We start from the raw sequence: 25,459 nt of genomic DNA on the forward strand, positions 1-25,459 counted from the left end.
AATATCATCAAATTCACTGTGAATTTTAATTCATTGGGAAAAAGTTGGGCTTATGATCATACTGGTATGTGGTCACACACTATAAGAAATCTTCGAAAAAGGACTTGGATTCGGACAAGTTTAAAGGGTACGTGTATTTGGGTCAAACAGAAAATCTGATGAGAATCATTCGATACGTCAGTAATGCGTACACTGGTGCTGTGTTATATCCAACCTGCTCGAAATGTTGGCGTAGTGAGCGCGTTACCAACCTATCAAACGGTTTTCATCTGATTTTGTACACGACTAACATACGCGTGGCCCTGAATCAGTCAAAATCCAAAACGTAAGCGTACCACGATAACGAGCAACGAAATGATAATAAAAGTGAAAAGTAAGATGACCATGTTTCATAATTATAAATATAGCACAAATTTAACAAAGTATAAAAAATTATTTTTCAGGATAAAACATGGTTCAATTAAAAAGGAAATATCTGTTTGCATACATTAACTATACGAGAATGGTTACGTGTATATGTTTTCACGATAATGTATTCGAATAAAGTTAATTTTGTTGAACATTCATTCTCTGATACATATTTACAAACAACCACGTTATAATACACAATGCTGCTCTTATACTCGAATGACTAAACGACTAGGGAGATGATTCATTGAATTAACTTGAGTACTCCTAGGCAATTTAAACCAAGTTTCAGCTAAAGTTAAACTTACAGGGAACTGAGAAAGATGATGAAACAACGATTCGATCTGGAAATGATAGCAGCTCTCATGTTGACCCTGTAACCACCAACGATAGTTTTCAATATATACAAAATCAACATGGAGAACTGCGAACGTCGATATTAACTCCAACAACAATCAGGTCCGAATTGATTTACATGGTCATATCAATCGCCGTACCATGTATAAAAAGTTTCAACAGGTCTCATAATGTACTTCCACTCAACAGGAAATTTAGGAGAAAATCAAATATATTCACGCCGTCTAAAAAAGAAAAATATAATATGGGTGAAATGGGTGTTGGCAGAGAAATACCTGCCAAACAGGGATATCTGTTTAAACGAAGCAGTAAATCTCTCAAAGAGTGGAAAAAAAAGTACGTCACCTTGTTGGAGGATGGACGTTTAACTTATCACTCCAGTTTACATGTATGTATTTAAGCACGTAGGATAGACCGGGGCAAATTAGACAGGCGGGGTAAAGGTAACATATCAAATTTTGTTCCTAACGTGTACACAAAAAAGATGCTTGTTTGCGCCTCCAGAGCGAGTGCATCCCGGCTCTTTTTCGCATGTTCTATGTTAAACTTGCACAGAACGTTCTGCGCAAATCTAGTGTGTGATATTGGTTCTTGTTACACGCAGAGTGCAAACAGGAAACCTTCAAGTGCGCTTGTTATAAAAAATATTGTTCAATACCCGTGTCACATGGAGCGTGCGATGTTTTCAACACTTGCCTGGAACGCCTCACATTACGCACTCGTATCCAAATGGTCTATTTTAGTTCTAGTTTCGCACTATTTGGAAAAACGATATACTTCAGCAGCACGAAAACTGCGACACGAAAAAAGAGCATTGAATATTTGCGACTAACGAACTGTAAAATGGTAAATTCGATCGACCAGAATTTTGAATCACCGTGACTTGAATAGAATTTCTGATCCGTTTTTATTTATTTATTTTCAATTTGTTGTATTTGCTAGTTCATGTCAAAATGTTAATTTAGATTTTTTATTACATTGGAAGTATGCCATCCTTTTCAGACTCCTGTGCACATTATTTTCATCAGCTAAAACTTCTAAACTGTGTAATAGATTTGAAAACTGTGCAATAAATGTTAATGATAATAAAAATGACCTCTTTAAATCATTTTTAAGTTTTATGTGCACCATTTCAGATACACATGAACAAGAGTGTGAATTGAATTTTTTTAATCGTCATCATTTTGTTACAGAGACTTGTCAATTTTGTCTCATGTGCAGAGCAAAGTGTGCATTCTGCAGGTTAGGTTTATATGAATTATGCATGCACACATGCATTTTGCAAAAATATTGGGTTTCTTAAAGGTACCAATTACGATATCCATCGTAAAGCATGCGGCGTAAATTGATATTTGATTTTTTAAGTCCTACTTAGTATTTGGATACCTGCTTTGCCCCGGTCTCCCCTATACAATATATCATTTTGCTTTAGTTGTTTACAGGTATGAATTATTGTAGATTAGTTTGATGATTGAAAAAAAAAACAAATTGAAGTAGAGTGTTCATATCATTTGATTTGGTTTGGTGGATTCAATCTGTTATGTTTTTCAGGATTACATGAACGATTCTAATGGGAAAGAGATCTTACTTCAATACGTAACTGTTAAAGTGCCTGGGAAAACTCCGAAGGGGTCCAAAGCTACAGTAGCTCAAGGTATAAAAGAAACATTCAAACTCAATTAATTTGAACTTACGAGATATTTGGAATACTTAGTGTTTCAACAGTCAGACATGAAACTATGAAAGTCCTTGTGAAGTATCTTCATGCTGAAGGCCAAAATACAATCCTATTTAGACCCAAAGTAGAACCAATGAGAAATCACACCCTACAGAAGAGCGGATAGTTAGCAATTTGTAGAGTTCAGTAGTGCCTGCGGCAAAACAAATACACGAGATATTGTACGAAAGATCCTGTCCGTGGTATAAACCATTCATTTTTTTTCGAATTCTATATCGAACGATTTCAGCGACATACCACGATTTTGGACAAGAAGTATATTTTTAATTTGTATTCTGCATTTAGTCATTTTTCACGTAGATCATGTGTGGCAATACTAATTCTAACCAGTACACTGTTCTCTAGTCATTTTTGTAACTATGAGCAATTGTAAAGCGCTTGAAAACCATGATCAGAACTGTCTTGACACAGACTGTAGACTGTTTAACCGACGCATCAATTCGCACGCTGAGAAGTAAATCTCACAAGGTGTTACTTGCTGAGATTGATCAAAAGTTGCATGTTCGTTAGACGCGTCATGATATATAGAAGAATATGCTACCAGAGTCATGATATCAAAATATGATTTTTCCAACACGTGCTTAGAAAGTTCGATTTCGGAAGTCTGTGGAGCGTGCATAAAGTGCTTCATTTCCAAACAGTGTGAAAAAGTAACGTTGGCTCATACGTACAATTGAAATGTTATATTTCACGAGAGTGGTTTTCTTTTAGATGATGCGAACTTTCGAATAACTCAATTTTACGCACTGTGACATTGAGCGTGAGTCTCTTAGCCCCAATTTTACATGCTTTCCGTGACGCCTTCGCTACTTCTCATATGAAACTTTGAATGTTGGTGACTTTGCTGTTGAATCCCGACAAGGAATATCACTGATTTTACTTGAATATCTACGATCATCTTTTGCACGCTAATGAGGTTATTTAAATGCTGTTTTTTGTTTATCTCCGTAATGATCTTAATTACAGAAGACAGCTTTGAGTTTTCCATTATCTCCCTGGAAAACAAAACATGGCACTTCGAGGCAAATAATGCAGACGATAGGGATAGCTGGATACTAGCTATCGAGCAACAAATTTTGTCTAGCTTGCAAAATAGTGATACGGATAAAAAGAATGAGACAGATGCCTTCAAAATGCATTGTATTAAATACAAGATTTCCGGTAACGACGCGTGTGTCGATTGTGGTGCACCAAGTAAGTACTGACCTATATAAACTAAATAAGTTATGCTTCATTATGATATATATAGTTGAGGGTTGCCTAGTACGAACTCATGAGCTCTACCGCGTCTCGCTTTCAGCTGAACCCCGTGATAGAAAGTGAAAAAAAAGAAAGAGCTTACCAATTGGGTATAAAGACAGCTTGGGGTAAAGATGATACAAGCCCTGCATGTATAACAAGATGTTTATTCATTCTCATACGAAACTGACCAAGGGGTTATAACTTCAAGATTGCATAATTTGAAAATATTTCAGTGACCCTAAATTATTCCACAAGAATTCGTAGCATTCCAAGGGATTTCACAAGATCTCAGAGGTTTCATGTGATTTCAAAGATTCTAGATGATTTCACAAAATTGTTTTTTTCGCTGCCAATTACGTCATTGGGCTAAGTTCAACCAGAAGTTTCTGTGTTCAGATTGGGTTTCATAAAGTCGTACCTATGCTTCTGGATCTCTTGATTGCCCTCGATGTACTTCTTGTAAATTATTATGTTACATTCGATTCCTTCTCAAATCAAACTTTCCTTCACTGGCATTGAGAAAATTGCATGTCTCACATGTGCGGATGGGTGATATCTGGCGATGCACGCTACAAACTTCACATCCGCCGAAAATCGCCCACTTTCCACATTAGGAATGTAACATAATATTCTGTCCGAACAAAAGGCGTCCCGCACGGCGCTCCGTCCTCTACGAAGCCTCGCTCACTAAGCTACAGCTCACAATCAGTATACATTTCAGAGACGTTCTCAACCTCTTTCTGCATTATAATTCGCTACCTATACGAAAATATCATACCTGTACAATGTAGGATAGAACGGTACATCATTGGGCTGATACATATTTACCAACTTACATTCTCAAGACTTCTAACAATTTAGTTGAATTGGTCGCAGATAAACATTTTTTTCACCAATAAAAAATGATTATAAGTTGATAATGTATGTACCGGCAAAGAGAAATTATGTCCATTCGTTTATATTTACCTTTTTTCTTTCTCACGAGTAAAATTTATTTACCTCAACGTATACATTTTTCTGGGAGCAGGGATTTATTGTTTCGTGTAATAAACAACGTCATAATAAAGTACAAAATTCAATCTCGTAGAAAATTCTGTTACCTGTAAAAGTGTCAAAACCCGAACAACACAACGTAGACCATTTTTCAAATTTCTGACCTTAGAATAAAAATGAACCTATGTATTCATAGTTTTCCGCGGTCTTCTCCCCATAAACGTGATGGGAACGTCACTGATAAATTTTGCGACTCGAATGGGTATTGAAACATCTTATCCCCTTCGAATAGTTCGACATAACAAAGTAAAATATGTAATCGCGAAGTAATTGGTGTGACAGAGATGTGATTAAAATAGAAATTTAGTATACAAGAAGTTACAGAGAGCTAACATTGTTTTTTTTCTCAAAAGTGTACAAATTATACAATGAAACACTCTAATTAACCAGAGTTTACATTTATCCCTCAGCGTCTAAATAATTTTCTGTTGGCATAAAATGTACGTACCTGCATAACCAAAGTATAAGTTGAATGTTTAAAATAAGATAAAACCTATAAAATTTATTTCCAGACCCCGACTGGGCAAGCCTTAACATGGGAGTGTTAATGTGTATCGAGTGTTCAGGAATACATAGAAATTTAGGGTCTCATATCTCGAAAGTCAGATCTCTTGACTTAGATGATTGGTCGTGAGTATATAATATGTTATCGTATTCGTTAATCTCATTGGCCTAGTTATAGGTATAGAACAAAGTTAAAAAAAAAAATAATAATTTAATTCGAAATTCTTAAGAGTGTCATCATTTTTGTAGTTGCGCAACATTCTTGCCTGCTCTAAGCCTTCTATCAGTTATTAGAGGTTGGTTATGCCTTGATATTATGTTAGGCACATATTATATATTAACATAATATTACATATTCCATAAAAATTTCATAATTCGTACTGGTATCCGTTATATGTTATTTCGACAATCTATTTTTTACTGAGCTCTGAAACAGTTTCACAAATACGACACTCCCAAAACTTTGAACATGAATTTAATGGACTTTAATGACTTACGTTTTAAAATTATAATCGAAGCCAATGCAGATGTCAATTTGGTACTTTTGAAAATCGCATAGCACCAAGTAAATACATTCACTTCATAATTTTCTAGGTCCGGACAACTGAGCGTGATGTTAGCATTAGGTAATGACATAGCAAATAGTGTTTGGGAATATTGTCTGAATGGTAAGCAAAAGCCGAATTCTGAATCTCCTAGAGAAGATAAGGAACAATGGATTAGATGGAAATACGAGGAAAAAGCTTTTTTACCGCCTATCAATCCTAATATTTCATTGGGAAAATTATTGATTGATTCTATTTGTCGGTATGTACTTCAACGTTATCTTGCTCATGTGATACAATTCTTTACATTCGAATTTGCTAACTATATTTAGTTTCGTGTATTCGGAATCAATAAGACTAGCCAATGTACAAGTTGATCTAGGTCTTTTATGTGTGGGTTATTCCACGTCTCATCGGTCGGTGGATGGATTTCGCAATTTCCGATCTTCAAACAGTGTTTGTTTCAAATTTAATCGGAACCATACGAACTATTTTTTACTTTTTATTATGCATATGTATGTATACATACTGAGAAGAAACGCTAAAACTTGAGGCAGGGTAAGTGACCGATTGAATATGCCTAAAATAATTAAACTCTATTGGGCGACAATGTCATACACTGGCAATATCTTCGTCCACAAGGTGAAGGAACCAACTTCAAATTGTTATTAATATTGTATGTTGTTATAATCACTCGCAGCAGTCATAGTCAGTTAATTAGTTTGCTAAACCTTCCCAAATCGCCACATCAACTCTTTACACCAAACACTAAGTATTCATTATTCAACTAAGGTAAAGTGAAAATTCCCAACGTTTGATTACATGCAAATTTGGTTAAAATCGGAGGTGACAATGTCCAACTACTGATCCATTTGATGTGAATTGATCCATGTAAACCTTGTAACTAATGAAGTCTTGTTGATTTATTGTGAACGAATTTAAAAAAAAATTGTAACGTTACAAATATAACACGTTACGTATCTCATTTATTAAGGGGCGACACACGAGCATTTACTTTATGCCTGGCGCGATGTACCTGCGAAGATATAAATATTTCTGTCAGCGCTGAAGATCTTCGAACACCACTTCATCTTGCTTGCGCAACTGGAAATCTTGCAATGGCTCAATTGTTAATATGGGTGAGCCAAATTACGAAATTTTTTAAGAACAAAGTGCAACACTGGTCGAACTAGTGCTAATATTTTTACAAAGATTTTTTTCTTAATAGATATCATTGAGAAAAATTGTATTTGATATAGTTGCTAGAAAATTTGTGTAACTTGAGAATCATTGCAATAGTAACTTAAATGTTATCGGAATTATAAGAAAATGTGGTACAAGTAACTATTCGGTGTAATTATAGTTGTCAATGCTATATTTTTTGGATATTGCAACAATGAATCTATCTATTTAGCTAACGAAATTTTTTTCAGTTAAATAGGGCCTTAACATCAATTTATTGTTCCACCACCATCAAATTATTGCGATAATTTCAAGAAAGTAGGACATGAGTGATCACAATCAAAAGGAATAGAAAGCAACTAGATGTTTTGATTGAAGTTACAAAACTAATTTTCATTCAGAACCCACAACCACATTTTCCGATCATGATAGAGAAATGTAAATAGTCCAGGACTGTATTGTTACCAAAACTAGAAATTTCTCCCACTGTAAGAAAAGTTATCATAGGTTTAAGATTTATAAAATGATCTTATCTTCTATATATTATATTTCAGCAAAAAGCAAATCCTCATAGTTTAGACCATGAAGGACGAACTTGTATGTCTTATGTGCAAGCTCTCGAAAGGACAATCGACAATTCTTCCGATTCAATGGAAATGCAAAAACTTCTGGAGGTTTTAGAACAAGCAAGTATCTCCGGTGTTGATGATTCCGAAACTGTCCAGTATTAAACATTCTAACACCTCACTCGATTAAGATTATCACATTTTATGACACAGTTATCATGTACTTATTGTACACTACAAAATACTTTAACGGGTTTTGTGTATAAGTAAAAAAATTAATTAGTAACATTCTACAATTAATTAATAGATATAAATATATATACAAAGTATATTTGTAGATATAAATGAGGTAATCCACGCCAATGCGATAAATTCCAATTCGTCGCGATTTCCAATATTGGATTTTTTTTTATAACATAGTACTGACGGAGATTAAAATTGCACTAGTAAATTATTTGGAATTTTTGTCTCGCTCTTAGGTAAAATACGAATGATTAAATTCCGTACATTTTCAATTTTTGAATAATTTTAGACAATTTCATTCCAAAAACAAATTATTATGTTATTTCTAATTATGACTCGTAATTTTAATCATAAATTTTTCATATTCGATAGAAAGCAGTGAATGCGGAAAAAACTATTTTTTTATGTTAAATTCAATTTTTCGTGTCTTTGGGCACGATTCCTTTTTAAAAATAAATTGTAAAAAATTCAATAGAGCACGATGGAGATTTGAAAGTCTCGTTCATTGTCGAATAACTATTCGTGTATGCCGAAGAATAAGGATAACAGGATTATTGGTTGTGATGGAAGAGCACCGTTACAAGAGTTGAATCGTTTAAGGATATGTGCAAGCGTTTTCCGAAACATCCGAATTAAATTAGTTGTAATTGAGAACCAGTTTAGGAAGTTATTATCAATTGATGAAAAATGCTTGCTGCATATTACTGTATGATGATAGCCCATTTTCAAGGTTTAGCACATTCCTCAGCTACGAAATTTTTCTCGTTTAATGCTCCTATCAAAACCATTAATCCCATTACACCTGAAGGTTAACTGATTTGATGGTACAAGTCTTGGTAGTTGCTAATACTACTATTTCAGAATTATTGTCAAGTTACGGCGTTAAGTACAACCACGGTCAAATCGGGATTATTTACGGACCGTTCCCACTGTGGAATTGATTGTCCGTGATGCTTGAAGAATGCACGAGCAAGACATGTCTGTTTTTTAGCAGTTTGAAAAAGAGAGAAAATAAAGCAATGTACCGAGTAGAATAGTCGTAAATATAACGAGGTAAACTTGATTTGGGACGCCGGAAATCAGAAACTTCAATTAAGCTGGTTGATTGATATTGACTTATTAAAAATACTATATTCCATATTTTAAATAATTTAGTCACTAAACATGACTCCCTCACTTTTGCTTTGGTATATATAACGTGCACAGATGGTACAACGTATATTTTATATTTCGTAAAAAGTTGCTACAGTACAGTAGTATTTATTTTTAACTGATTTCAATACATGAATTCTACGACAAACGAAGATATAAATCACGAAAGTTTTTTATATGATATTTTTAGTAATGATTAGATCACATAAGGACCAAATGAGTCAGGTTTCATATTACAATGTGGGGATTGGTTTCATATGATCCCAGTAAAATTACTCGGCTGCAAATTCTTACCAGCATCGATTTTGTATTTTTTACTTTCAGCTTTTTCACACCCACTGAGTCTCACGCTCTCTGATTGGTCATGGACTAATTCTGATTGCATAAAGGACCACGAAAGTTATTTGAAGGACTATAGTATTTTACGCCATCCAACGTTTTCATTACTTTAATTAAATAAACTGTAAGTCTTTGCCGATCACGACTGATATTGTAGATCGAGTAGAAGTGATGAAGAAAATAACACTTGCTTATTTGAAAGATAAAGTAGCATTTATGAAATGAGTTTTCTTGCCGATTTGTGCATCATAAACTGCATCGGGTAGTTAAGCTCATTTAGAAAAAGAGAATATCATCACCTGTGAATAAGCTGCTGACGGGCTTCTGCGCCAACGATTTCTGCAAACCTACCACTTACTGTGCATGAGAAACGGCGGTTAATTCAGAATCCTACAAACCGAATCAGAGTCATCATTTTCTACAATATTCTCCGGTGGGTTCAGCGGTAACGAGTGATTTATACCAGTGTGGTACAAGATAATGAGAATTATGGGTACAAAGGGGTATAATCAATTCAACAAAATATTTCTTTGCGGGTGGCGAAAAAATTATATTTTATTGATGCGAATTATTTTTTATTGAAGCCACAAAGGATTTGACGGTATCAATTAACCAGTGTTAAAGTTACGTCCGAAACACATGAAAATGCACAAAATTTTCATAGAGGTAAGTAAAAAAATTGAATAGTCATAGACACAGTTTCAGACCCAATCTAGTACAGTTTATTAAATATGCCTTAATGCTAGCGCAAGTGTTTTAATACCTGTGTGTAGCAGCTCAACAAGGTGACGAATAGAATTAAAGTGACAAGACATAAAGATACAAACAAATATGCTATGTGTAATTACGCCTAAAAGACGATACTGTTTAGTTCAAGGTCTAATTCAACCCGTGAGTTCGACGACTACTCGTCAGAACTATCAGGGATAAAACGCAATTACGAATCCACTCAATTGTTCATTCATTGATCCATATATTATAAATTTTACGGACTAAAAGTCTTTTTCACATAGAAAGTACAGTTTAGCATTGATAGGCGAGCCAGTACCCACCTAAATGTAGAAGTTAAGTATCACTTCTGAATTTTTATTCCTAGACTCTACATGTTCAGAAATTAATACTACGAAAACCCCAAACATAAAACTAAGTTTTTCTTCTATGACAAAAAGAAACCAGTTACAGTTTCTGAAAATTTCGGGGGAAGATACCTGCAATATAAATTCTAGCAAACACAGAGAGCACACATTATGAAACTAATATGACCAATAGATTTCAGATGTAATAAGGTAGTACTAAGCTTCTTTGTGAAAATGTATTTATTCATAGGTATAAACAAATACATAGACGATCACATATCACTGTCACATGTTATGATTATGCATCATTGTTCTCAGGAAACGAATGAGTCGCTACAGTTACTATTGCGGATAATACCAGTTTTGTTTATAACATCCTTAATATTAGAAATACGAAATTATAGAGTATTTTTCTCTCATCTTCTTACAAAAAATAATTAATGTAGCTAATTCGAATAAGCCAACGACTTAGAAGTTGAGAAACATGCAATTCAGAATGGCCAATTTGAAGGAATTGATCCGCTTTTCAGCACGGTCCGTGCATACGCACAGTAGATCCGTCCCTCCCAGCCTAATCAGATATGGAGGGCTAGGATCAAGTATGGAGATATAGACATATATACCGACTATGCTAAGAGTTTGTTGACTGATTATCAAACAATTGCGTGTGGAATATCGCAAAGCTCTCTTCTTCTTCTTTCTACTTGGCTAAGCGAAGCATTGTACTGGATGCCATACACCATACTTCATAGTTCTCAAGTCAGAGCTGATTAGTGATCCTTGAATCTCAGAAATGGTCGCTCGACCTTGGAAAATTTCGATAAGTTAGTTGAAATAGTTGCAGTCAAACACGTTTTGTAATCATTTGGAATGCCAAAAAATTAGCTTACGACGTTTTATCGTTAACAAAGTGTTATTTACATTTATTTTGAATGAATAAGCTTGTTTTTCCAGCGCAGCAAACTGCCTGGTTTTGGAAAATTTTCATCTGTCGAATAGATAGAATTCGGGTAATGTGTTGGTCACGTAGAACAATATACAGGTTAATGTGCAAATGCAATGAGAAATATTATTTGCAATTAGTATTGGATTCAAAAATTCTCAAACACTGCAGTTGAGAGCCACGCTCAAGAAATCTTCAAAGGCGATCGATATTGTGCCACTCTGTTGAGCATCTCTTTGCCTGAATGCCTCTGAAATATGATAAGAAATTATGAAAAGATTTACTATAATATGGCTTTTATCAGGAATACTGGATAAAATATTTTGACAATGTCTGTCTTACAATTAATCAAATAAAATTTATTTTATGCAGAAATGATAAACGTTACCTGTAAACCTTTGAATTTGTACACATAAAACAATGAACTGATCAATACTGATGGATTGGTGTTGATTAAAATCACTCTTCTGTATAAGGAATTTTATAAACTCAGGGCTAAATCTATAACCCATCTGCGTTAGAGCAGCTGATAGCTCACTCTCCTGAATGCTTCCAGAGTTGTCATGGTCAAAACCTCGAAATACACCGAGCCATGCATTAACATAGTTAAATAAGGCTTGGAATTCTTGCATATCTATCGTACCCTTCTTTTCCTTGTCGAACATTCCTATCAAAATCAAATAAAAATATCAATAACAAGGTAAATGTCTAAAATAAGAATGTAAATTTCAGTTACTGAATTTCGCATGCTCTGTCACGGATAAGATTATGCTAATGAAATATTCAACTTCACATTTGGTGATATTTTCGTAAATTTTTTATGTAAAATTGAATCATTGTTTCTTTTCATATGTAATTCTTTTTTACAGGTTTACTGTCTGAGTGGGATGTCCTTAATACGCCGTATCACGACCTATCTAACTCTTGAGCCAATATTTATTTTTCCAATCTTATCACAATTGAAATAGTTCTTTTTTTTTCTAGAAAGAAATTAATCTTTCACCAAGCGATAATTGTACCCATAAGTAGGAAGTATTGAGAAAAAGGAGTTTCGAAGGGTCGTGGTTTCAATATAAATCTATTGGTATCTGTAATTAGGAGAAAATAATTATATTTACGGACATACCAATCATCAGCTTGCAAGCTGTGTCAGAAAAAGTGCTCCCTTGTCCATTTGCTAAGGCACTCTTTAATTCAGTAGCTGTTATCCGACCACTGTGATCTCGATCAAGTGTTGCGAACCATTTTTGAATCTCCGGACTGACCTGGATATGACCTTGCGTTGAACCGAAAGTAGCACCCTGCTTTAATTGTTTTCTTTGTCAGTATTGTCATATGTATGAGGCTGATGAAATGCTTAGAACCATGAACAAAATTTGATGATCGAAATGAAATCTAAATATAAAAAATACAAGAATCAATTGCCCAGTTGAGGCAGACAACAAAATTACAAACCTACCAACTTTCATAAAATCTTTACATTTGAGATGCGAAGTTTGAATTTACTGTCAAATGTGAGGTTACAATGAAAGTCGAACTTATATTCATACCTCAATTCAATTGCATATTTAAAATACAATCACAAACAGATACTTTGCCTCAAGATTAAAACTAAAACCACTTAATATGGGACAAAACTTTGGCTATTTTCATCAACAAGATTCATATAACAATATTGCGTGATGTTTTTTTCCAAATATAAGTTTCCAAGAGGTGAAGAAAATGTGGTTACTTATTCTGTAACTTTACAGTCCCAACACAGCAAACAATGCTAAAACTAATGGATTGTAGCGATGGTGAAGCAGCATGCCTGTCTGATTCATCCTAAAGTAAACTGTTGTTTTAGCGTTGTTGACTACCCAGAAACTGCAAAATACGCACCTTGAGGTTACAAAATAAGTACCTTGGTCAGCTATTTAGTGATCAAAAATAGCAAAACTTTGGCTTAAAGCGGCACTAAACTATCAGTATAGTAGCGGAACTCCTTACAATCAAGCTTGATCGATTCAAACTACAGGTACGTTGTTTATTATTGGAACTTCAACACCATGATGTTATAGTATATCAGCAACATTGTCGTGATCAAAATGAAATATGTACATAGTTAAAATTATAAATATTATGAATGCATTATACTGTATATCAGTGTTCACCAAGATAACACACCAAAGCTTGATTTAACCCAAAATACAAAAGTCAAATTGTTCAACCTCAACCTCAAGCGGATATGAATTATGAGTAACGAAGCGTACAATTGTAACTAAAATATCATAAACTATGAACACTGAACAATGTGAAGAAAAACAATAAGTGTGTTCAAGTGAAGTGATTACTTAATACGTCAATGTAAATCTAACAGAAGTTTTATTATTTTTACAAACAAAATAGCTTACCGAATAAGCCATAATTGGTTGAAATATAACGCGATCGCGTACACTCGCAGCTACTTGCGGAATGAAAACAGGAAAGGAGTATATATATATATATCAGTGATGAAGTACTCCTCTGACGTAAATTACGCAATACGGCATCTAAACCACGAGTAGTTCATGGAGGTGGAGAGAAAGGCGAACTCGACGCGACGAATGAATGACAAGACCACACAGTCATGCATTCTTTGCTGCCATACGCGGCAAGCACTAGGACCAGATAGAGTCCCTAGGCTATATAAAACAATGGACACAATACGCGCATTCATTACACAAATTTACGACTATGCAGATAAATTCTATGTGATCGTAGGTGAATATTTTACCCAGGTATGCATGTATTTAGTAATGTTTATAAATGCCACGGACTTATGTCTTCTCTTTTCGGCTACCTTATTTTCGGTCCGAAACAAAATGCGAGTTCTAATACGAATTATGTATAGGTATGTATACCAATACAACCACTTTCTCGAAAGGTCAGTGATTTTCTCGCGTCAGCTGCATTGCCAGTCACTGTTACACAATCCGTATAAAATAAAATTCGCATTTTGTTTCGGACCGCAAACAAGTTAGCCAGAAAAGGGAGGCATTAATGAACATTACTGTTCAAAGATTTACATACATTCTGACATGTTCGATATCCGTAGGAATTTTACGACGCACGGGATTGGATGTGCAACCCTTTGCACTACCGATCGTGTGCTTATCACCGAGCAGAAAACAAAATTAAAAAGTCTACGGCGGGTGGCCGATTTCAATTGAGGTTGAAGAAGGGGACGAGTCCATAGACTTCAAGTAGTCATGTCCGGTTACGGGCCTAAATTTTATAAATAAGAAATAATAATTTTTTTTGGTCGATTTTCTTGCACAAAGGAATACTGGGTATAGGATGAGTATTTTTCTAGCTCCCAAACTGTTCATAGCGGAAGGTCATACTCATGGAGACTTGTTCATAATGCCAAGATCTACAACATATAAAAAATCCAGACCATCTGAAAATCTGGGCATTGGTCAAAAATAATCGATTTGCAATTAATTCGATTATTTTTGCCCGATTAAGCAAGAACAGTCGATTATTTTTCGAACTTGATTAATCGAGTACAGTCTATTATTTTTTAAACTCTATTAATCGACCGACTAGATTATTTTTCTTAACAATCGGTTTTTTTAATAAATAAATTTTATAAGTTTTACTCCTATGAACAATGCAATACAATATCAATTTATTTGATGAGAGTATCAATTATTACCATTGTCTTACTTACCAAGTACTAATTTTTAAAAGGCTAAAAAGGTGATTGTGGACGATTTTTTTTTTTGATAGGGAGAGAGAAAACGAGTCTACTTCATCACACACTTGAAAGGTGTGAGCAAAAATTGTTATCATCGAACTGTCGCAGAACGGCAGCGTTATTAGCTAACCTATTAACTGAAGAATATATCTTCAGTCAACGGCTGACCATCGAAGGGCCTAGCCGCTTGAGTCTGGAACCGGCAGGAAATATAAGGTGCGCATTTCTTGTCTGAAATGTGAAAACTAAAATCATCATACATCATACCATCATACATCATACATACATAGTATTAAAGTTCGAAACCAAATTTTGGATGTTCGGATGTTCAGAAAGTGACGTCACCCAAAATTTTTTCTCTCTTGATCTGTATAGACGAAAATCAGTTGGCCGAATTCCTCAGTCTGGAAACAACCACGCAGTAGAGCGGACGTATGAGAATCACGCTCCGCAAATTTCGAGTACCGGGTTCTCTAACTCCTGGATGCTGCGCTCCGGGTCCGCTTCCTGGTGCGACTCGACGCCCAGGACAAGCGCTCCGTAGTTTCTGTGCTCCAGGTCCGCTAGCTGGTGAAACTTGACTTCCAGGACAAGCGCTCCGTATTTTCTGTGCTCCACGTCCGCTACCTGCTGAAACTTGATTTCCAGGACAAGAGCTCCGTAGTTTTTGTGCTCCAAGTCCGCTACCTGGTGAAACTCGACTTCAGCAACAAGCGCTCCGTGGTTTCTGCGTTCAGGATCCATTGCCTGATAATACTTGACTTCCGGGACAAGCACTCATTTATAAGTCTGCGAAGTACAACCCGAGGTGATTAGCGGTGGTTGTTGGTGGTCGGAGGTGGACGAGGAGGAGGACGCGGAAGACGCGGAGAACAAGGTTTACGAGGAGGACGAGGATTTGTGCTTGGTGAGTTTAATATTTTAATGATATTTAATGGCAATTGCAATTATATTTCATCTGAAATTTTTTATTTCATCTAAAATTTTTCACACTTGTCATGTTTGTAATAAATGATTTCGATTCATTTTTCGCGCAAGCACAACTTCAGTAGCTATAAATGCGCTGATAAAATTTATTATATTATTAATTGATTAATTAATTATAGTAATCCTTACAAAATATTTTTGATGTGTCCTTATACTGGAAATATTTATTACTATTCAAGGTACAACCCGAAGTGGTTGTCGGTGGTTGTAGGAGATGGTTGGCGGTGGTTGGAGGTGGTCGGCGGTGGACGAGAAAGAGGACGAGGATTTGTGCTCGGTGAGTTTAACATTTTAGTAGGAGTAGGAGGATTAAGAGTAGTAGGAGTTGGAGTAGGGGAAGGAACCCAACCCAACCAAACCCAACCTTACCCTACCCTACCATACCGTACCCTACCCTACCCTACGCCCGACCCTACCCTACCCTACCCTACCCTACCCTACGCCCTACTCTACCCTACACTACCCTACACTACCGTATCCTACCCTACGCCCTACCCTACCCTACCCTAAGCTAGAAGCTAAGGAGATACAAACGAAAGTTTCCATTTTTAGAGCTTAACTTTTAACGCGCTGCTGCTGTACTTTTCAAAATCGCGAAAATTTTCGTCCAAACTGCAAAGAGATTAGCCTCATTTTTTCCTTCATGTGCAGAGCTGAAAATTTTTCGTCTCAGATTCTATTTGTATGACCCTTTCCTGAGTAATTGGACCCTCAGAAACTAGGAAAATGTATAAAAACGAGCGTGGGATCAACAGCAGGAGAGGTACGATGGAAATCTTCTGTTTTGTAGCTGTAACTTTTGATCCGTTCATTGTAGCGTATTGGGACTACGCCCAATCGATCCCGCTCGCAAAATTACGTCGGTATAGTGTACCAAATAATTTATTCCAGCACTTCAGAATCGCGAAAATTTTCGCTAAAAGTGCGAAGGGATGAGCCTTCCTTTTTTTTACGATTTTGGTCAAAAAATCTATTGTCTCAGATTCGATTTGTATGACTCTTTCCTGAGCTTATTGAACCCCCATGATTGCAGAAAACGCACCAAAAAGAGCGTCGGATCAACAGGAGAGAAAATACGAAGAAAAAAGCACCTGCTGAAAAATGTCGAAAACACAGGTTCTCGTTTATTGGCTGCAACTTTTGATCTGTTGATCGCAGCCTATTGGAACTGCACCCAATCGATTTCTCTCGCAAAATTACGTCGGAATAGAGCCAGAAAGAATTTATTCCAGCACTTTTCAAAATCGCGAAAATTTTCGCCAAAAATACAAAGGGGTTAACGTTCCTTTTTTTTGACCGAAAAATCTTCCGTCTCAGAATTGATTTGTATGACCCTTACCCGACCAATTGGACCCCCAGGGACTCAGAAAACGCAGCGAAAAGAGCGTAGGACCGACAGGAGAGAAATTACGAAGGAAGAAGCACCTGCTGAAAAATGTCGAAAACACAGGTTCTCGGTTTTGGCTGTAACTCATGATCCGTTTATCGCAGCGTATTGGGACTTCGCCCAATCGATTTCTCTCGCAAAATTACATCGGAATAGTGCATGAAAGAATTTATTCCAGCTACCTGGTGCAACTCGACTTCAGGGACAAGTGCTCCGTAGTTTCTACGCTCCAGGTCCGCTACCTGGTGAAGCTTGAATTTCAGGAAAAGCGCTCCATGGTTCCAGCGCTCCAGGTCCGCTACCTGATGAAACTCGACTCTCGGAGGACAAGGAAGACGAGGAGAACAAGGTGGACGAAGAGAACAAGGATTTCTGCACGGTGAGTATAACATTTTTCTACTATTCAATGGCAATTGTGATTTTATTCTATCCAAAATTTTTGAACTTGTTATGTTTACAATAAATTATTTCAATTCATATTTCGCCCAAGTCGTAATTCAGTAGCTATCATCGTGCTACTAAAATTTCTATAATTTTTTCTAATTTTCTCATAATCTTCTTGGTAAAATCTGTCCATAAAAAAATGATATTATTCGTTACATAATATTTTTGATGTGTTCTAATACTGAAAATATTTATTACTATTCCATGTATAACCCGAGGTCGTTATCGGTGGGTGTTCGAGGTGGTCTGAGGTGGACAAGAAGGAGGACGAGGAAGACGTGGAGAACAAGGTGGTGGAGGAGGATGAGGATTTATGCTCGGTGAGTAAAACATTTTTATAATATCTGATGGCAATTGTAATTATATTTCATCTAAAATATTTCAAACTTGTCATGTACACAGTGAATTGTTTCAATTCATTTTTTGTGCAAGCACATATTTAGTAGCTCATGAAATTTATTACGTATTAATAGATTATTTAATTATATTAATCCTTACATAATACTTTTGATGTGTTCTTGTACTGAAAATATTTATTACTATTCCAGTTATAACCCGAAGTGGTTAGCAGTGGTCGTCGGGGGTGGTTGGCGGTGGTTGGAGGTGGTCGAGCTGGACGAGGTGGAGGACGAGGATTCGTGCTCGGTGAGTTTAACATTTTTACAATATTTGATGAAGTAGAATCAGCATCAGGAGTAGGATCAGGGGAAGATGTAGAAATAGGAGTTGGAGTGGGATTAGGAGTAGGAGTAGTCGGAGTAGGAATAGGAGTAGTCGTCGTAGTAGGAGTAGGAGTAGGAGCAGAAGTAGGTAGGGCGGGGTGGGTCGTGTGAGGGGAGGGGAGCGTTGGGAAGAGGATATTATCATATCAAGTTATCAGTAATAAGCAATTGCGGGTGAAATATTAGCTTACTTTTGTAAGTATTTATGAATATAGCCTCTATGAATATTCATTGTTGGTATATAAGGTGTGGCGACGTACCTACCTTCTGTAAGAGATGTTGAAGATTTTTAACATAATTATGTTTCAGTTCTGTGCCCCACCTAGTGATCCACTAGTACATATCCTCCGACGTGACATCGCTGTGCTACGTATGAAGAAGAAAAGATTGATTAAGACACAAATTGCTCCTCTCTTGTTGCCATTGTGCTTTCAGCTATTGTTGTGCCGTGTGTTTAAAATTTAGGACAGTATATAATATAGAATAACAGGTACAGCTACGAATATAACACTACAATAAATCTTATAGGAATGCGCTCTCATTGAGATTTCTCTGTATTTATAACTCGACGCGAGAAGGCAAAAATCAATGTAAAGCCATCTGTAAGGTAATTTGACTCGTGTTTGCAGCACGAGAACTCGTTGGGCATTTTGCGGTGAAATTTGAAAAATTGTTGTACAAGAAATTAAATAACTATAAAAATGGAGAAATAATATTATCTCTAATAGTGAATGTAGCTAATACAGCTTTAACCGTATATTGATTATGTTAATGATCTATTGTGACAAGATCGGAATTAGATAAGCTCTCTAAATACTCTTTTCTAGACTATTAATTTATATCATGTATATGTAAATGTATATTTCTTCAGTTTATACAATCACTGCACTAGGATTACCCTTGCCACGTTTTATGGTGCGCTTGTGTAATTTGTATATTATTAACCTTACGTTTTACTCTATTTGCGACAAGTTGTGAGTGTTTCTAATTTCTTGGCAATTATTTATGTACATGTATGTGGATATTTGTATATGTATACTTATGCATGTGTATATACATATCTACACATATTTAAAACTAGATTTTTACAATAAACACAGAGGTTTTAGTATATTCACATACGGATTTCTGTGTATAGGTATACTTGAACTAAAATATCCTTATCTCTAATACGGAGTTCTTCGTAATTCGCATTTGTTCTTGTAACCCAATGTCCTACATACGATGGCAAAAATCGAGATCCAACTTAACTGAGTCTCAAAGCTCTGTTGACATAAAAGCAGCTATTTGATAGAAATTATAGTTTATAGTTTACACAGCCCATTGCATGATATTTCATTACAAATACATATGTTTCAATGTATTTAGGAATAATTTATCAAATAAACGATAAAATTGATGCACCGGATCATCGTCGACTTTAACTTTTGAAATGTCCTACCATTTCCGAACACCTCCAACCATCCTATTTACCTATATTACCAGATTAGCTATGATATGAAAAGAGAAGAATTATTCATTTCGAAATGGGATTCTATTCGACGCGCGCTCGATGTATTCTATAAAATTAGTATTCATAATTATTCCAACAACTTTTCATTTGCTCTCTCGATCTTGAATTTTCATAGGCATAGAATCGAAACGTTGTTTTAGCTGGTCGCAAGTGAAGTATCTGCGTTGGGTAGAGGAACAGAATTGTTTTCCGAAAAGTATTCGGATGGAAAAAAATTCAGAGTAACTCTAATACATCACGGATGCGCTAATTTTGAACGAGATGAAATGGATGCTTCGTATATGAGACGGTATTTAACGCTGCGTAGTGGTTTAAAGACCCAGAAAGGTGATAGTGAGAGAAAGAACGACGCTTCTTAACACTTCGAGTGTATTTTAACACACATTTGAAAGATACGAGCGAAATTTTTCATCATTCAACTGTCGCAGAACGGCAGCGTTATTAGCCGACCCGTTCACTGAAAAATATATCTTCAGTCAACGGCTGACCATCGAAGGGCCTGGCCGCTTGAGTCTGGAATCGGCAGGAGAGATGAAGTGTGTATTTCTTGTGTGAAACGTGAAAACTAAAAGCATTATTCATCATATCATATCATCACACATCATACATCGTACATCGTACATCATACATCATACATCATACATCGTACATCATACATCATCATACATAGTATCAAAGTTCGAAACCATAGTTTGGATGTCGGACGTTCAGAAAGTGACGTCACCAATTCAAAATCAGCTAGCCGAATTCCTCAGTCTGGAACGAACCGCGCAGTAGAGCGGACGCATGACAGTCGCGCTCCGCAAATTTCGAGTACCGGGTTCTCAACCTCCCGGATCCCGCGCTTCGGGTCCGCTACGTATTTCGAGTACCGGGTTCTCAACCTCCCGGATCCCGCGCTTCGGGTCCGCTACGCGGTGAAACTCGACTTCCAGGATAAGCGCTCCGTGGTTCCTGGTTCATGTTTACAATGAATTATTTCAATTCGTTTTTCGCGCAACCCCAAATTCGGTAGCTGTCAGTCCGCTAATAAAATTTCTCGACTTCCAGGATAAGCGCTCCGTGGTTCCTGGTTCATGTTTACAATGAATTATTTCAATTCGTTTTTCGCGCAACCCCAAATTCGGTAGCTGTCAGTCCGCTAATAAAATTTCTCGACTTCCAGGATAAGCGCTCCGTGGTTCCTGGTTCATGTTTACAATAAATTATTTCAATTCGTTTTTCGCGCAACCCCAAATTCGGTAGCTGTCAGTCCGCTAATAAAATTTCTCGACTTCCATGATAAGCGCTCCGTGGTTTCTGGTTCATGTTTACAATAAATTATTTCAATTCGTTTTTCGCGCAACCCCAAATTCGGTAGCTGTCAGTCCGTTAATAAAATTTCTCGACTTCCAGGATAAGCGCTCCGTGGTTCCTGGTTCATGTTTACAATAAATTATTTCAATTCGTTTTTCGCGCAACCCCAAATTCGGTAGCTGTCAGTCCGCTAATAAAATTTCTCGACTTCCAGGATAAGCGCTCCGTAGTTTCTGGTTCATGTTTACAATAAATTATTTCAATTCGTTTTTCGCGCAACCCCAAATTCGGTAGCTGTCAGTCCGCTAATAAAATTTCTCGACTTCCAGGATAAGCGCTCCGTGGTTCCTGGTTCATGTTTACAATAAATTATTTCAATTCGTTTTTCGCGCAACCCCAAATTCGGTAGCTGTCAGTCCGCTAATAAAATTTCTCGACTTCCATGATAAGCGCTCCGTGGTTTCTGGTTCATGTTTACAATAAATTATTTCAATTCGTTTTTCGCGCAACCCCAAATTCGGTAGCTGTCAGTCCGTTAATAAAATTTCTCGACTTCCAGGATAAGCGCTCCGTGGTTCCTGGTTCATGTTTACAATAAATTATTTCAATTCGTTTTTCGCGCAACCGCAAATTCGGTAGCTGTCAGTCCGCTAATAAAATTTCTCGACTTCCAGGATAAGGTTGCTGGGTGAGTAAAACACTTTTATAATATTTGATGGCAATTGTAATTATATTTCATCTGAAATATTACAAACTTGTCACGTTTACAATAAATTATTTCAATTCATTTTTCGTGCAAGCACATATTCAGTAGCTATAAATAATCTTATACAATTTATTATATTATTAATTAATTAATTAATATTCTTATAATATTTAATGGCAATTGTAATTATATTTCATCTGAAATATTACAAACTTGTCACGTTTACAATAAATTATTTCAATTCATTTTTCGTGCAAGCACATATTCAGTAGCTATGAATAATCTTGTACAATTTATTATATTATTAATTAATTGATTAATTACATTAATCCTTACACAATATTTTTGATGTGTTCCTATACTAAAAATATTCATTACTATTCCAGGTATTACCCGAGGTGGTCGGAGGTGGACGAGGAGGACGAGCTGGACGAGGAGGAGGACCAGGTGGACGAGGAGGAGGACGAGGTGGACGAGGAGGAGGCGGGGTGGGTCGTGGGAGAGGACCTCTCCTCTCCTCAGAGGAGGGGAGGGGGAGGGGCGGGGAAGGGGGAAAGGTGGGCGGGGAGGGGGAAGGGAAGGGGGAGAGGTGGGTGGGGAGGGGGAAGGGAAGGGAAGGGAAGGGAAGGGAAGGGAAGGGGAGGGGAGGGGTGGGGAGGGGAGGGGAGGGCGGTGGGGAGGGGGAGGGAGGGAGGGAGGGAAGGGTGGGAGGGAGGGAGGGAGGGAGGGCGGGGGGGAAGGGAGGGAGGGAGGGAGTGGAGGACGGATGTCAGTGCAAGCCCGTTAGAGTTAATAGAGCAGAATACGCCCGCCCGCCAGCCCGCCCCTTCCCTCTCCCTCCCGCCCTCCCGCCCTCCCTCCCTCCCTCCCTCCCCCTCCCCACCGCCCTCCCCTCCCCTCCCCTTCCCTTCCCTTCCCTTCCCTTCCCTTCCCTTCCCCCTCCCCACCCACCTCTCCCCCTTCCCTTCCCCCTCCCCGCCCACCTTTCCCCCTTCCCCGCCCCTCCCCCTCCCCTCCTCTGAGGAGAGGAGAGGTCCTCTCCCACGACCCACCCCGCCTCCTCCTCGTCCACCTCGTCCTCCTCCTCGTCCACCTGGTCCTCCTCCTCGTCCAGCTCGTCCTCCTCGTCCACCTCCGACCACCTCGGGTAATACCTGGAATAGTAATGAATATTTTTAGTATAGGAACACATCAAAAATATTGTGTAAGGATTAATGTAATTAATCAATTAATTAATAATATAATAAATTGTACAAGATTATTCATAGCTACTGAATATGTGCTTGCACGAAAAATGAATTGAAATAATTTATTGTAAACGTGACAAGTTTGTAATATTTCAGATGAAATATAATTACAATTGCCATTAAATATTATAAGAATATTAATTAATTAATTAATAATATAATAAATTGTATAAGATTATTTATAGCTACTGAATATGTGCTTGCACGAAAAATGAATTGAAATAATTTATTGTAAACGTGACAAGTTTGTAATATTTCAGATGAAATATAATTACAATTGCCATCAAATATTATAAAAGTGTTTTACTCACCCAGCAACCTTATCCTGGAAGTCGAGAAATTTTATTAGCGGACTGACAGCTACCGAATTTGCGGTTGCGCGAAAAACGAATTGAAATAATTTATTGTAAACATGAACCAGGAACCACGGAGCGCTTATCCTGGAAGTCGAGAAATTTTATTAACGGACTGACAGCTACCGAATTTGGGGTTGCGCGAAAAACGAATTGAAATAATTTATTGTAAACATGAACCAGAAACCACGGAGCGCTTATCATGGAAGTCGAGAAATTTTATTAGCGGACTGACAGCTACCGAATTTGGGGTTGCGCGAAAAACGAATTGAAATAATTTATTGTAAACATGAACCAGGAACCACGGAGCGCTTATCCTGGAAGTCGAGAAATTTTATTAGCGGACTGACAGCTACCGAATTTGGGGTTGCGCGAAAAACGAATTGAAATAATTTATTGTAAACATGAACCAGAAACTACGGAGCGCTTATCCTGGAAGTCGAGAAATTTTATTAGCGGACTGACAGCTACCGAATTTGGGGTTGCGCGAAAAACGAATTGAAATAATTTATTGTAAACATGAACCACGAACCACGGAGCGCTTATCCTGGAAGTCGAGAAATTTTATTAGCGGACTGACAGCTACCGAATTTGGGGTTGCGCGAAAAACGAATTGAAATAATTTATTGTCAACATGAACCAGGAACCACGGAGCGCTTATCCTGGAAGTCGAGAAATTTTATTAGCGGACTGACAGCTACCGAATTTGGGGTTGCGCGAAAAACGAATTGAAATAATTTATTGTCAACATGAACCAGGAACCACGGAGCGCTTATCCTGGAAGTCGAGAAATTTTATTAGCGGACTGACAGCTACCGAATTTGGGGTTGCGCGAAAAACGAATTGAAATAATTTATTGTCAACATGAACCAGGAACCACGGAGCGCTTATCCTGGAAGTCAAGAAATTTTATTAGCGGACTGACAGCTACCGAATTTGGGGTTGCGCGAAAAACGAATTGAAATAATTTATTGTAAACATGAACCAGAAACCACGGAGCGCTTATCCTGGAAGTCGAGAAATTTTATTAGCGGACTGACAGCTACCGAATTTGGGGTTGCGCGAAAAACGAATTGAAATAATTTATTGTCAACATGAACCAGGAACCACGGAGCGCTTATCCTGGAAGTCGAGAAATTTTATTAGCGGACTGACAGCTACCGAATTTGGGGTTGCGCGAAAAACGAATTGAAATAATTCATTGTAAACATGAACCAGGAACCACGGAGCGCTTATCCTGGAAGTCGAGTTTCACCGCGTAGCGGACCCGAAGCGCGGGATCCGGGAGGTTGAGAACCCGGTACTCGAAATACGTAGCGGACCCGAAGCGCGGGATCCGGGAGGTTGAGAACCCGGTACTCGAAATTTGCGGAGCGCGACTCTCATCCGTCCGCTCTACTGCGCGGTTCGTTCCAGACTGAGGAATTCGGCTAGCTGATTTTGAATTGGTGACGTCAATTTCTGAACGTCCGACATCCAAACTATGGTTTCGAACTTTGATACTATGTATGATGATGTATGATGTACGATGTATGATGTATGATGTATGATGTACGATGTACGATGTATGATGTATGATGATATGATATGATGAATAATGCTTTTAGTTTTCACGTTTCACACAAGAAATACACACTTCATCTCTCCTGCCGATTCCAGACTCAAGCGGCCAGGCCCTTCGATGGTCAGCCGTTGACTGAAGATATATTCTTCAGTGAACGGGTCGGCTAATAAC

At 37.3% G+C, this 25,459-nt stretch overlaps 2 protein-coding genes and 1 long non-coding RNA gene across 9 annotated transcripts in view; 2 read left to right on the forward strand and 1 right to left on the reverse strand.

Annotated features, from left to right (window-relative positions):
* CenG1A (Centaurin gamma 1A) overlaps nucleotides 1-11,488 on the forward strand; it is a 96,889-nt gene extending 85,401 nt beyond the window's left edge. For 3 of the 4 annotated variants that reach the window (XM_069135332.1, XM_069135333.1, XM_046621676.2), the window contains 8 exons: nucleotides 719-867; nucleotides 955-1,153; nucleotides 2,317-2,419; nucleotides 3,470-3,697; nucleotides 5,311-5,428; nucleotides 5,897-6,109; nucleotides 6,842-6,986; nucleotides 7,584-8,310. In XM_069135332.1, coding sequence (XP_068991433.1) covers nucleotides 719-867; nucleotides 955-1,153; nucleotides 2,317-2,419; nucleotides 3,470-3,697; nucleotides 5,311-5,428; nucleotides 5,897-6,109; nucleotides 6,842-6,986; nucleotides 7,584-7,760 — 1,332 coding nt within the window. In that variant the 3' untranslated portion in view covers nucleotides 7,761-8,310. Of the gene's footprint in view, nucleotides 1-718; nucleotides 868-954; nucleotides 1,154-2,316; nucleotides 2,420-3,469; nucleotides 3,698-5,310; nucleotides 5,429-5,896; nucleotides 6,110-6,841; nucleotides 6,987-7,583; nucleotides 8,311-9,314 lie in introns of those variants that run through there. The other variant, XM_046621677.2, reaches the window with a different exon arrangement.
* On the reverse strand, nucleotides 10,628-13,873 carry Pef (penta-EF-hand domain containing protein peflin). 4 transcript variants are annotated; one of them, XR_006882694.2, is made up of 5 exons: nucleotides 13,742-13,873; nucleotides 12,475-12,652; nucleotides 11,737-12,015; nucleotides 11,327-11,598; nucleotides 10,628-11,211 (listed from the first exon to the last, which is right to left on the reverse strand). XR_006882694.2 is itself a non-coding variant. In XM_046621712.2 (4 exons), exons 1-4 carry the CDS (start codon nucleotides 13,751-13,753, stop codon nucleotides 11,507-11,509), a joined length of 522 nt encoding a protein of 173 aa, XP_046477668.1. In that variant the 5' UTR covers nucleotides 13,754-13,873; the 3' UTR covers nucleotides 10,628-11,506. The 4 variants fall into 4 exon arrangements, 3 of the variants coding, with proteins under 3 accessions (XP_046477668.1, XP_046477666.1, XP_046477667.1); XM_046621712.2 differs by having other exon boundaries at nucleotides 10,628-11,598; nucleotides 12,475-12,613; XM_046621710.2 differs by having other exon boundaries at nucleotides 10,628-11,598.
* A 1,293-nt stretch (nucleotides 13,874-15,166) lies between these two features.
* On the forward strand, nucleotides 15,167-17,146 carry LOC138190888 (uncharacterized). The gene is made up of 4 exons (XR_011176966.1): nucleotides 15,167-15,285; nucleotides 15,445-15,976; nucleotides 16,236-16,333; nucleotides 17,090-17,146. It is a non-coding gene; the product is annotated as an uncharacterized lncRNA (long non-coding RNA).
* The last annotated feature ends 8,313 nt before the right edge of the window (nucleotides 17,147-25,459 follow it).

This window comes from Neodiprion pinetum, chromosome 4, assembly GCF_021155775.2.
Source record: "Neodiprion pinetum isolate iyNeoPine1 chromosome 4, iyNeoPine1.2, whole genome shotgun sequence".
NCBI classification, from domain to species: domain Eukaryota; kingdom Metazoa; phylum Arthropoda; class Insecta; order Hymenoptera; family Diprionidae; genus Neodiprion; species Neodiprion pinetum.

Excerpts from the sequence above, each read along its gene's own strand:
- Pef (XM_046621710.2), bottom strand. Across the intron at positions 12,016-12,474 it reads AGCTTGCAAGCTGATGATTG|GAATGTTCGACAAGGAAAAG; the intron begins GTATGTCCGTAA and ends TGATTTTGATAG. Across the intron at positions 11,599-11,736 it reads ACAAATTCAAAGGTTTACAG|AGGCATTCAGGCAAAGAGAT; the intron begins GTAACGTTTATC and ends ATCATATTTCAG.